Raw genomic sequence first — 13413 nt, 5'->3', positions numbered from 1 at the left:
CATAATATTCAGAATTATAACAAAAATGTTAACATTGTATTTCTTAACAAAACAAAAGTCAAATAATAATAACAAAAACGAATTACTATACTGAACTACTCAACTTAAGGACGACTCTTAAACATCAACCAATGACCACCTTTTAGTTGAGGTTTGAACACACTGTTTGATAGTTTTGACGGATAACAAGTTTTCTTTGATGGATATACTTCTACATATAACAGGAGTTGGTATAGCAGAACCTTCAGTTCACAAAGAGCAAATTTTGAACCTAGAATGAATAAGGTGAATTAAAATATTTAAATTATATGAATATCAATTAACTAATGTGAATATCACTAATATTAAATCAGGACCGATTAAAATTATTTTGTATACATAGACGTATGCCCTGTATTATCCCGTGACTATTGATAACGTATCTACACTGTGATTAGATTGGGTATATTAGATTTGTATATCAATAACTAATATTTAATTTGAGAATGTAACAGGTGTTGACAATAATATAAAAGTTATATGGATTTCATATAATTTTATATCTTTTGCAATATTTGTTTCCGGTTTGGATGGCTCTGTTTGTGGGTCTCCCCACCGTGCCTCGGAGAGCACTTTAAGCTGATTTTATCATAAACACCACTTAGCGACAATTATTCCTAGTAGGTAATATATCCACCAAACCGAAGTGGAGCAGCGTGGTGGATTGAGCTCCAATCCTTCTCCTACACTGAGAAAGAGGCCTATGCAGTGGTATATTACAGGCTGAATCGTGAATCGTAATAATAATATATTAATATTTATCTGGCGTATTTGTTAGTTATCGTTTCAAAATGCAAGATTTTTTTTTAATCTTACCTATACAATTTCTAGGGCCAATACCGAAGGGCATATAAGCCATGGGGTCAAAATTGTCTCTATTCTTTTCAGAGAAACGTTCAGGATCGAACTTGTCAGGATTTGGAAATATATTAGGATCACGATGAGTAGACCATACGGGTATCGTTAAAACATGACCTTTTCGAATCTGAGAAAAATATTTAAAAAAAACCATAATTATATTTATCGCAAAATTTTTCCAGGGAAAAAAGAAAATGAATATGATAAGAAAGTAATTCATAGTAAAATACACACTTGATAATCCTGCGACGCTCGGGGATTAGATTTCCCTAAGTTGAAATCTTTAACGCACATTCTGTCCAAAAATAAATGCGGTGGCCACATGCGAAGGGTTTCTGTAAAAACATTATAATAATATATAATAAAAGATATGAAGAAAAATTACTTTATTAATTGTTTGCTAAATTCTCTCTTACCAGAAATCACCATATCCATATATGTCATGTTCTGGATGGATCGAAAGGTCACTCTGCCACCATTTTTAACATACTGTGCCTTGATCTCCTTAACAAGACGCTCCTGTATCTCCGGTTGAAGAGCGAGCTCGTGTAGTGCAAATGACAACACCATGGATATTGTTTCGAAACCAGTGACAAAGAACATGACTGCTTGAGCTACGAGTTCATCATCTGACCACGCTGAAGATTAAATTATAACAGAAGTGTTATATACAGTTTGTAATTATAGAACTTATAGAAGTTAAGATAGCGAAGTTCCTGATATTTTTAAACTATCTATACAAATAAATAAAATTTAAGTGTCTGTTTGTAATATTAAAATAACCGCGTTTTACTAAATGCATATGGATGTAATATGATATACACGGTAAATATATCAAATAACATTTTTTACAATTTTTGTCGGTCTGTCTATCTGTCTGTTTGTTCTGGCTAATCACCGAAACGGCTAGACCGATTTTGGCGGGACTTTCACTAGCAGATAGCTGATGTACTAAGGAGTAACTTAAGCTACTTTTATTTTAGATATTTATTTTATAATTCTGCAAAGTGAACAATAACTTTTTTGTTAAATTCCACGCGGACGTAGTCGAGGGCACAGCTAGTACACATTATATTCCGAATACCACGTGAATGTCAGCTTAGACCTATTTCGAGACTGAATAATTGAAATATAATCTTTTTTAAAGTTTTCACGACTGAGGAAAATTATAGCTACTATTGAGATCACTAATACTACAATTTTTGCCAGTATGTCACTTTTTTATACTGCCAATCTACGTTAAAGAGCTCGGAGACAGGTATTATGTAAAGTTTAAGCAAATTGAATATCGACCACCAAAAAATTATACTTAATCTTTTCAGACATTTTCTTACATTTAAAAAGGTAATTCTTCTAAATAGATAAAATGAAGCTACTATATTGTATTATGTAATCCACCAACCTCTGCTAACCATATTCTTCCCATAAGACGATTCTGGCACGGTTGCGAAGCCAAATTCTTTTCTATCGGTAGATTTATCATCATGCTTCAGCCGACCTGTATTTATAATTTAAAAGATATAATTAATTCGCTAAGTGAATTACAGATTGTCATTTTGACCACAGCTCTCAATCAATGTGGCGTCAATTTTTTTTTTTTTTAAGTTGATGAGAGACAAGCATTGAGTTGAGTCATCCAGAAAGAATCGACCGTGTGCTCATTCAAAGCTATTTATTATTATTGCGAGTTGCGGAATTTGACCTAATTTACAATTTCATTTATTGTATTTTGCTATAAAAACAAATTCTGATTAATTCGAATAAAAAAATTATATGTTTATTATATTTATTAAAAAAAAAAAAATAGTTCAGTTTCAGTTTATTTTATAGAGATGATACGATTTCCTTTTCTCTATGTAGATAATTAATAAATTATGTAGATTATGTATGTTTAGAAGCTGCTTTTGATCGTGAAATATTTTTTAAGTCGTAGTTTTATTTGAAATAATAAGGTTGGTTTTTGGCAACTACCCTTCCTTCAGAAAAAAAAACTGTAGTGATAAAACTTTTATAAGCATCGGGAGATTTTTCGAAGTTTCGAGATTTCGATCTGCATTAATGATGAACATAGATAGTTGAGGTAGGGCTACCATAAATTGAGCAATTGACATTCATAAGTTTTCCTAATTTAATTTTAAATGTGTTTTGAAATATTTAAAATGCATTATGTTTTCGAGAATGTTCATTGCTGTCTAAAAAATCTCTATAACCTCTTCTAAGCTCCATGAGGAGATGAATCAGGTCGGGTCTGATAGTTCGTTGCGTCTCTCTTTTTCTCATTCCGCCTAACACTATATCGCAGAAGTATTTTTTAGATTCTGCTGAGAATGATTTCACATCAATTATCTGAAAATATAAAATAAGCATTCACACTAAGCTTTTTATCAACATGCTAAAAAAATCTTTGATATTATTATTTTTATCACAATCGGATAGCAGAAAAAAATTATAGTAAGAGATCCGAACTAGACACGAACTTCACCTATGCTTAGTGGATGAAAATTATTTTATATTTATTTTAGTATATTAGGAAAATAATCGAGAAAATTCAACTAAAAATTCCTAGCCAGGCAGTATGATTAATTTGAAATTTTATTTTTATTTAAAAAGCACATCTACGAGTTTAAAGAACAAATTTAATACCTACCGACAGCACGGAGCCTGTAGTAGATGCAAAAGTTTGGGTTGTCTATTATTTTCCCGGCGTAACTACTGGGTTGGCAGGTATAAACAGGTTTTATGTTGTTCTCGTTACATTCACCCACGTGCTTAATAAATAAATCTTACATAAAAATGAGCGCTGTTTAATTGCAAATACGATGGCATAGAGTTGCCTGCTAAAATCTGGTTTGAATAGCGGTTGCCGAATATACTATATCCTGGCCAGGAATTTTCCGGCCAACAATTTTGCAATTTATCTTTAACATACTAAAGAAGATAATAATTTAATATTTATCTATTAAGCAGATGAGTTCAGATCAGGCCTAGTTCAGATCTTAGAATATTATCCGGGGCGAGGTGGCGAATGCTAGCGCGACTCCATCTCACCCCACCCAGGCGGGCGACAGCTCACATGTGGTGGTTTTTAGTCAGTAGGAGTCTGACATAACCCTCTAGCGCCCCCGCGCTCGAGGGTATCCATGATGGATTTTCTCCACGTAAAAAAAAAGATCTTAGAATATTATAACCAATGAATTTTTAAATTTGAACAGTAATTGGTATTAATTACGGAAATTACAGGACATACGACTTCGAAATTTATTTTCGTTTTAGAAATTAATAAAGATATAAGCAAGCTAACCCCACTACAGTGGAAAATTTAAGCCTAATAATAAAATGTATATTTTTCAAAGTAGTAAAATAATATTTCTTACTCTTGTAAGAGATGGAAACATGCATATGGCCGCGCTAAGTAGAATGTAGTAAAACTTGCCCGCACCAACTAACTGACCCATACTGTAAAACTTGTTTTTTTTATCTCTTAGCGAACTTATGTTCAATCCAAAAGCACAGCTCGCGATCACATCGTTAGCCACACGCATTGTCAAGTCCCTTACTTCTAATTCGATAGAGCCAGCTGAAAAATACGTAATATATCCTAAATACTTTTTTATACCACTGGGGTAGCAAACAAGCGTATTACCCACCTAATGCAGAAAGCAGCTACCATAACCTACGGACGAATGCAATACCATAAAAAGTTTATGAACTAGTTTTTATTAACAGCTACTTGATTTTTTTAAATACACAAGATATAGTTATGTAATTAGGTACATACCTAGTTACGTTTTTACCTAGTTTTTTGAGCTGGAGCACAGCAGTATCTATCCTGCTCAAATTTGGAGCAGCGAGACTTGGGAATAACCTCGGCCTCACAGAAGATCTCAGCCAAATAATACTGCTTCCAAGCAGTGTTGTGTTCCTGTGATGAGTAAAATGACCAGAGCTCCTATGTGGGATTATTTAGTAGGGGGTAGTGTCAGAAGCAGCGCTTGCATTGTACCGGAAGGTATTGCAGATATCTATAGGCTGCGGTAAACGTTTACCATCAGGTAAGATGTACGCTTGTTTACCAACCTAGTTGTATAAAACAAAATTAAAATATATAAAAATGTGTCTAATGTGCCAAATTGTAAACTATAAAATCATCAACGTAGTCATATTAAGTAGTAAATAAAACATCAAAATCGGTACACCCAGTAAAAAGTTATGAGGTAATAAAAAAAATACAGTCGAATTGCGAACCTCCTCCTTTCCTGAAATTAGTTAAAAAGAATAGAAATACACAATCAGTTTGATAACCCTCTGGAGTAGTGGTACGTGAAGGTGCCTAAACACCGGTGGTGGCGGGTCCAGTTCCAGCTCCGAGTGAATATTTATATTTTGTTGCCACAATTTTTTTTGCTCTGATTATTCTCATATATGGAAAAAAAGCTTATGCCCAGCAATGGAACGCTACAGGTTGAATCTATCAAAAAATATTTATTGTAAATTGGATAACTAAGAGCAACAAATTTGTTTTAAATCAATAAAACAACGAACGACTATTACGAGTTTGTAACAAATAGAACCTATGCACTATAAATCCGTTCAAACGATTAAACAAAATAATTAGTATCATTATATAAACACGTATTCCGTGGTAGAGTAATCAATTTTGTAGTAATTGTTTTCTTACGACTTACTATTGCTATCGTTGATCATCTCTAACAGAAAGCTTATCATCTGCTCGCCCACTTCCTCTATCAAGGGTATCATCTGTTTTATCCTAGAGTTCGTGAACACTGGGCTTAATGTCGAACGCATGTCTCTCCAATTGTGACCTGTAAATGCGAATATAATTCTTCTTTATTTTACACCAAGAGACACATAAAACGAGTAAAACAAAAAAATTAGTATGTCAGCTCCAACACGCGACCGGAATTTACTCCATAACGATTACCATTATTGTCCTCTAATGCTTACGCAATTTTCAGTGATTATAATGTAAGAACTTTTTTGGATTTTTTCGGGATTTATTAAATTTTTTTGATTGATTTTTGTTTCGGATACTTTATAGCAATCATGATCACGGAATGGTTTCTAAAGTATACGAAACGTCGGGGATCTAACAAAATTAATAAATCGCGATAAAATCCGAAAAAGTCGTTTCATTATAATTATTACCATTATATTTAATAAGTTTAATGTTCTAATAAAACAAATTACGATTAATTAAAATAATAAAAGTCTGAAATAAATAAAAGAATATAAATTGACAGTTGCTCTTCGTATCGGTATAGTAAATCGTGATATATCATATCAATATCTTATAAAAAGCAACTAAAAGCGCTAACGTATCAAACAGCTTCACTGTTCAGCACTCTTTCACACACAAAAATTTCACACCCGATATATTGTTATAGAGTAAACTCCAAAAAAGTGTACGAAAGCCGGTATAATCGCTAAAATGAAGCCTGAGAAGAGCTGGAAGAGCCAGCCATTATTTGGCAACAACAGGAGAGGAAAAAAAAGTTAAAGTTTGTTTTTTTTTGGGGCAAAAGACAGGAAAAACATATTAAAGTTTGATTTTTTTTGTTTTAAAATAAAATAATGAATAATATATAAGTAAACAATTATAAACATACCATTTAAGGTGTACAAATTTTTTGCGAAAAACGGTTCAACATCCGAGTCAGCAATATTTTGGCGATCGTGGAAAGAATCAAAATTCTTCACTGTTACTCTTTTAATAAGTGTCAAATCTTGCACGACTATAACTGGCTGGATAAAATTGTAATGACCAACGAATCTAAAATACGAATGTTATTTTTTTTTAATTACGCCTTTTTTTAATAGGCCCTACTAAATTTAACGAATAGATAAATAATTCTTGAGTTTCTAACCGGTTCTTCTTTACACTTTTTAAATTTTTAATGGCTCGTAGCTTTAAATTAATATCAAACTTTATATTACGTTTACACATTCTCCTTAATTTTTTTCACTTGAGTGTATCGAATAAAAACCTTAATTTTGTTTCGGTCGTTTGCTTATTATCACTTTATTTATTATTACCTTTCTCTTGGAAATTTTTCGCGCAACTTGTCCGAGAGGGAAGTAAAATGATCCCAACCTATAGCTATTGTAAACATATTCCCAAAAAATGGGACACAACGTAAATGCTTAACTCCATTTTTCCTGAAATAGCTATGTGTTATGTAGAGATTTCGTGCTATGCATGTAAAAACCACGAAGACCACAAATATGGTCCCATAAACCTGAAAATATAAAGATGAAATAGTTTGTGGAATTAATTTTTACATGGATAAAAAAAGATTACTACAATTGACGATTTTAAGCAAATAGATTTTGACTAGCCCACTGGCGCAGTTGGCACTGAACTCTCCGAATGGAGGGTTGTTGATTCAATTCCCGCCCCAAGTCTGAGTGATATATAATGATAGTCTGATATATTAATATGTTTTTATTTATATTAACATTACCATCAAGCATTTATTTTCTTATCTTAAAAACAGACAACGTGTTTCTCTCTCTGTGTGTGTGGATTAAAGGTATTTATGAATTAATTAACTAGTTATGCCTGCAACTTCTTCCGCGTGTCGTTCGTTTAAACAAAAAAAAATATTGTTCAATTCGTAGAGTTATAACATAATTAAATTTCTTAAATTAAAGTAACTTAAGTTACTTTTTATGACATCAGCTATCTACTAGTGAAAGTCCCGTCAAATTCGGTCTAGCCGTTTCAGAGATTAGCCGAAACAGACAGACAGACTTATAAAAATGTTATTTTGGTATATATACCATATAATGTACATCCATATGCATTTAGTAGCGGTTATTTTAATATTACAAACAGACACTCCAATTTTATTTATTTGTATAGATGTATAGATGAACTGTCATCTGAATCAATTTATCCATTTATATTAGTTATCTTTTTATAAAAATAAAAAGTAATATATAAACGCAATTTTAAAAATAAGTTGATCAATAGTAAAATAATTCGTAAAGGAAATTTTAGGATATTTAATTTTATTAAATATATTTAATGGTTAATGATTTCTTATTAGTGCGTCTTCTATGTATATATGTACGTGTAATGAAAACCTGGGATTTTATATGGATGGATACTTATTTCATTCAATAATTTGAATTTGTATTTTTAAATCAACAATAATCGTTAAAATCGTTAAAAGACGAAAAAAACACGACTAAAACTATTAAATTCGATATTTCTAATAACTCTTATTCGTAGCTATAAAATTTACTTTAATTTCATTTTTTCGCAAATAATTCAACGAAGTGCAGCAGGCTTCGTCTTCAAAAAAAAAAAAAATAATAATTAAGAATTAATATCAGATATATACAAGATATATAAGAGTTTTTATAACGATGATTAAAAATTATATTAGAATGGAGGTAGTTTTATGTATTATAATTATGATCCGGTGTTAGACATGTGCAACAAAATGAGAAAAACACTTTTTACCGACTATAAAATTTGCTCGGTTTAACACTTCACACTATTTCAAGGTAAAAAATTTACGGTAACTTGTTTCCCACTAAGTAGGGTAGTTATCAAAATATTAAAATGGATGACTGTATTTAAAAAGCTGGACTGTTGTTATGCCTTTATATTTGACGCCACACCTAGCATAGATATATGAAATTGTTTACGGTTTCACTTCAGCCTAGAATATCCCACTGCTGGACATAGGCCTCTTTCCCCATGTAGGGGAAGGATCAGAAGTTAATCCACCATGCTGCTCCAATGGGGCTCCGTTGGGTTGGCGGATATATTCCCTACTATGAGTAACGATCGCTATTAGGTGTCCATGAGAACAACCGGGACCGACGGCTTAACATGCTCTCCGAGACACGGTGGGGAAACCCAATTGTACTGATTGTACCGATTTTGATAAATTTTAATTTAATCGAAAGCCGATGTTTATGTGGTCACATTTAAAGTTCATCGAGATCTGATTACAACTTTAGGAGTAATCTTTGATAATGCGTATTTACTTGACTAATTTTTCGTCTACCTACGTTGTATTACTTGTCGATATAATTGAAGTCAGTTTTTTTTTTTTCGTTTGCTTGCAAACACAATTATCGATTTATATTATTTTGATAGACCGTATAGAAGTGGAGATAAAATATACCGATGATTACACAATAATTACTTAAGAAGACTTTATTTTTAGTTAGCCTAGCTCTTAAGCCATACAAACCAAAAAATGTTTTATATCTCAAAGTGTTTGTATGTTTAACATAAATCTATTATATAAAATGGAATGCGGTTTCATGGTTGTTTCTGGGGTCTCACTTTAAATTTAATTAATTAATTGCGGGTACATTTTACGATTCACCGACAAAAAAAGATTTTTTTTATTGTAATTAACGCAATCCAATTAATATTTTTATTTATTTATTACTCGTGTCAAACTCCGTATATTTGTGTGTAAATCAACTTTATACAAGAAATTTATATTAATTACTTATTTTACCATTTAACTGCATGAAGTTGCGGGTAAACTATAAATATTTCTCAATAAGTTTTACGATTTTAAAAGGTATGTAACAAAAAACTTGAGCGGCGTTAATTTGGACTTTATAAAATATTTTGTCCAGATATGGGCCATTTATCATCATGAAAGAGAAAAGGCAAAAATAAAAATATCTAGAAACTAAATTTAAAAAAATAAGTAACAATGGTATTATGAAAGTAGCTACGGATGCCTTCAACACCGGCAGTATCACATTCACGTTGCCGATCCCATGACCTATTATATTTATTATAGATATTTTTTATAGTAACAAATATAATGAATAGGCTCACTTTAGGGATGTGTTGGCTAGCAAATGAAAAAAAAACCGACTTCAATAACATCGATAAGTAACACAACGTAGGTAAGAAGATGAAAAAAATTAACGAACGCACTAGTTGCCGCTGCGATTTTCGAAAGTCCTTATGGTACCACCCTTGGGATATCTCCTTTCCAACAAAAAAAAAATCATTAGAATCGGTTCATAAACGACGCAGGTATGCGCGAACATACACTAAATAATATATCGTCGAATTGAAAAACGTCGGAACGTTTTTTGAACTTTGTTAAAAATTGTTTAAAAAAATATTTATGATAAAATACTCACTAATATCGTTAACATTTTCAGTTTATCGTTCACACAGTTTTCAAGTAAACTTAAAGGTCACTGTACAATAATTAATAACTACCTCAAATTCAAAACGTGATGTTTGAGCAACAGGTCATAGCAAAATGCACCTTCTCTGTTAAATCGGGGGTAGTGAAGAGATTTAACATAGACAAGAGTTTTTATTTTTAATAGACAAAATGACAAATTTGTGATCGATTTGTAGGAACAATAAATATTATGGAATATGAGTTAGAATAAATTAATTTAATTTTCAATAGTATTCAAAAATTTTGACATTATTAAAATAATAATAATAATAATAATAATTGCAAAATCGGAAAAATATGAGCAGATTTTTTTAATGTTAAATTACTTAGAATAAACTAATTATAAATTAAGCCAACCAGTATTCTATGTAACATAATAAATATTATAGAAGGCGTATGCAACGGTTGTGTTTGCTCGCCAACGAAAAAAAAAAACCGACTTGAATTATATCGACAAGTAATACAACGCAAGTAGACGAAAAACAGTCAATTAAACACGCGTTACCAAAAATTTACTCAAAAAGTTGTTATCAGATCTCGATGAAATTTAAATGTGACCACATGATAAACATCAGCTTTCGATTAAATTAAAAGTTATGAAAATCGGTACACCCAGTAAAAGGTTATGCGCTATAATTCAACGTAGGTCGACGAAAGAATAGTAAAGTAAAACGCATTATTAGATATAACTCGAAAAGTAGTTATTAGATCTCAAATAAATTTAAATGGGACCAAATGACACACACCACCTTTCGATTAAAATATTTTTTGTCGAAATCGGTCCACCCAGTCAAAAGTTCTGAAGTAACATACATAAAAAAAAAACGAATTGAGAACCTCCTCCTTTTTTGAAGTCGGTTAATAACTGATACATAAACAGTCAGCAAGATCTACGGAAAGAATTTAACAAAATGAACACAGAAAAACATACTAAAACTAAACTTAAATAAAACATGAACATTTTGTACAATGTACAAAAAAATGATCAAGGTACAATAAAACCTTGGGGCTACCGTCAAACTCATTAATTTAAAATACTCTAGTATGAATACAGGACATATTGTGAATATAAAAAAGGTAGGTATTAGGTATGTATAAAGCAATATTTTTGTTCATCTTATTTAACTTTAAACATAACCGTAAACGTGTGTATAAGAATGATACTTGATATCGTGTAAGACTATTAATGTATGGTTTTGGTTCACATCTACACTAAACGCTAACTTAGGACTTTATGCATTACTTAGAACAAAAAGGACCAGGACAATCAATATAATATATTATGTATTATTATTTTTTTCTATGGAGGGTATTTTGAAATTTACATCAAAGCTAAAACTTTTCTTTTTTTAAATTTTTGTCATGAATTTTAACCAATTTTCACCTTTTAATATGGTAATTATTAGATACCTACATTGAGAATTATAATAATAATGATAAGGGCTGACACATTAATTTATTATCACATTGGACACCGCATCTGGTTATTGAGTTATATACGAGTATTGCCTCAATAATGTTTTTTTTTTCTGGTTTGAGGGTAATTTATTTATGTATTTATTAAAACTTTATTGCACAATACAATAAAGAATTGTACAAAAGGCGTATTTGAATGTGTTTTATATTACATGACTCACATGAAAAGGCACACGCAACACACACTCCCACATGCACACACCCACTCTTACGTTCATTATTATCATTATTTTATATATTTGTGTGGATAAGTATATTTATACATTCAATAAATGATTATATAATAGCTGCTTTAAACAATTTGACAAGTCACAAACGTTTGTCAAAATGCAAAAAAAAAAATATTAAAAAATCTCCCGTTTTATTATGTGCACTATACCTATTCTCTATTTCGCTAACATTTCTTCAAATGTTACGATTTACTTTTACGATATCGTAAGTGACTCCTTAACGAGTCGGAAATAGGAAGGAAAGGTCAGGTTTAGGTATTATCAGAGGAACGGCTTGAACACTTGGGAAGTTATTGCTTCCTGCTTTTATTGAAACATACACGGTGGCTACATAACGGATCGATGGTATAATAATATTAAATTTTCACGGCTTTATATAATACATAAGTATAGTTTTGACTACCGCACTGGTGTAGTAGTGCGGTAGTTGCTTAAATGTAGGTGGTCGGGAGTTAATCCTGCTCGGTATAGATTTATTTTTGTGTAAATACTAAACAAACTTGCGTCTTCGCCCGAGGAGTTGCAGGAGATGGTAACTGATATGAGTGGAGCCTTTTTAAGAAAGGGAATGAAGATGAATGTAAAGAAGACGAAAGTGATGGTGTTTCAAAGAGATGAGGCAGTGCCAAATTGAACAGGTGAATGAGTTTGTGTATCTGGGTTCAAAGTTTACAAGAGATGGAAAATGTGAGAGTGATATTGAAAGAAGAGTGAATGCAGGAAACAGGGTGAATGGAGCTTTGCACTCATTTATGAGCAGTCGGAAGGTGTCTAACAAGGCTCGTTTGGCTGTGCATGAGGGGGTGTTGGGTCCGACACACATTTACGGAAGTGAAAGTTGGGAATGGCAGAAGAAACATGAAAGCAGAATAAATGCAGTTGAGATGAGAGCGTTGAGAAGTATGAAAAGAGTTAAACTGAGTGACAGGATAACAGTAAATAGTGAGATAAGGAAACGTTGTGGTCTGAAAGAAGATGTAGTGACAAAAATTGAGAAAGGTATGCTCAGATGGTTTGGTCATGTCGAGAGAATAAGTGAAGAACGATTGACGAAAAAAGTGTATAAGGCGAGTGTGGATGGAAGGGTTGGAAAGGGTAGACCTAGGCGGACGTTCCGAGACCAAATAAGGGACATCTTGAAAAAAGGCCAGGTCAAGAGTACCCTAAACCGAAGAGCATGTATGAAGAGAATAATGAAAGTGGACCAAGCGAAAGGGGTATGTAAGGGTCGTAGCAAGTGGAAAGAAGTGGTCTCTGCCTACCCCTACGGGAAAGAGGCGTGATTATATGTATGCATGTATGTAAATACTAAATAGGTATTTGTTTCTAGTCTGGAACGTTTCAAGAATATTAATAGATGTAGAGGTTTTTGGTTGGTATGCGTTCGTTTTTCTTGCGATAACTTTAATTATATACAGGTTGATTTAAGAAATAAACTACAACGTTCGAAAATATATCTATTATATATTTTATACAGTAAACTTGTCATTACTCAACTAGTTATAAATGATATACTATTATTTATTCCTAATGGCCTTATTTAAATCGGTAATCGTCGTCTTGATAAAATCTAAAGTGTTCCAATACAACCAAGACGGAAGCAATAG

At 32.0% G+C, this 13413-nt stretch overlaps 1 protein-coding gene across 1 annotated transcript; it reads right to left on the bottom strand.

Moving 5' to 3' along the window:
- Positions 1-26: 26 nt before the first annotated feature.
- LOC123657215 (cytochrome P450 9e2-like) lies at positions 27-11794 on the bottom strand. Its single transcript, XM_045592792.1, has 12 exons — positions 11789-11794; positions 6952-7154; positions 6525-6688; positions 5583-5720; positions 4272-4474; positions 3685-3825; positions 3108-3243; positions 2300-2395; positions 1314-1535; positions 1132-1232; positions 856-1024; positions 27-271 (listed from the first exon to the last, which is right to left on the bottom strand). Exons 1-12 carry the CDS (start codon positions 11792-11794, stop codon positions 105-107), a joined length of 1746 nt encoding a protein of 581 aa, XP_045448748.1. The 3' UTR covers positions 27-104.
- Between the last annotated feature and the right edge of the window lie 1619 nt (positions 11795-13413).

Source organism: Melitaea cinxia, chromosome 10, assembly GCF_905220565.1.
Source record: "Melitaea cinxia chromosome 10, ilMelCinx1.1, whole genome shotgun sequence".
Taxonomy (NCBI): domain Eukaryota; kingdom Metazoa; phylum Arthropoda; class Insecta; order Lepidoptera; family Nymphalidae; genus Melitaea; species Melitaea cinxia.
Note: the sequence above shows the minus strand (reverse complement) of the source record. Positions and strands in the feature narration are given on the sequence as shown.

What these genes read in the sequence shown, in the direction of transcription:
- LOC123657215 (XM_045592792.1), bottom strand. An exon ending in TATGGATATGGTGATTTCTG is followed by an intron (nt 1,233 to 1,313) that starts GTAAGAGAGAAT and finishes ATGTTTTTACAG; the next exon opens with AAACCCTTCGCATGTGGCCA. An exon ending in GAGCGTCGCAGGATTATCAA is followed by an intron (nt 1,025 to 1,131) that starts GTGTGTATTTTA and finishes TATTTTTCTCAG; the next exon opens with ATTCGAAAAGGTCATGTTTT.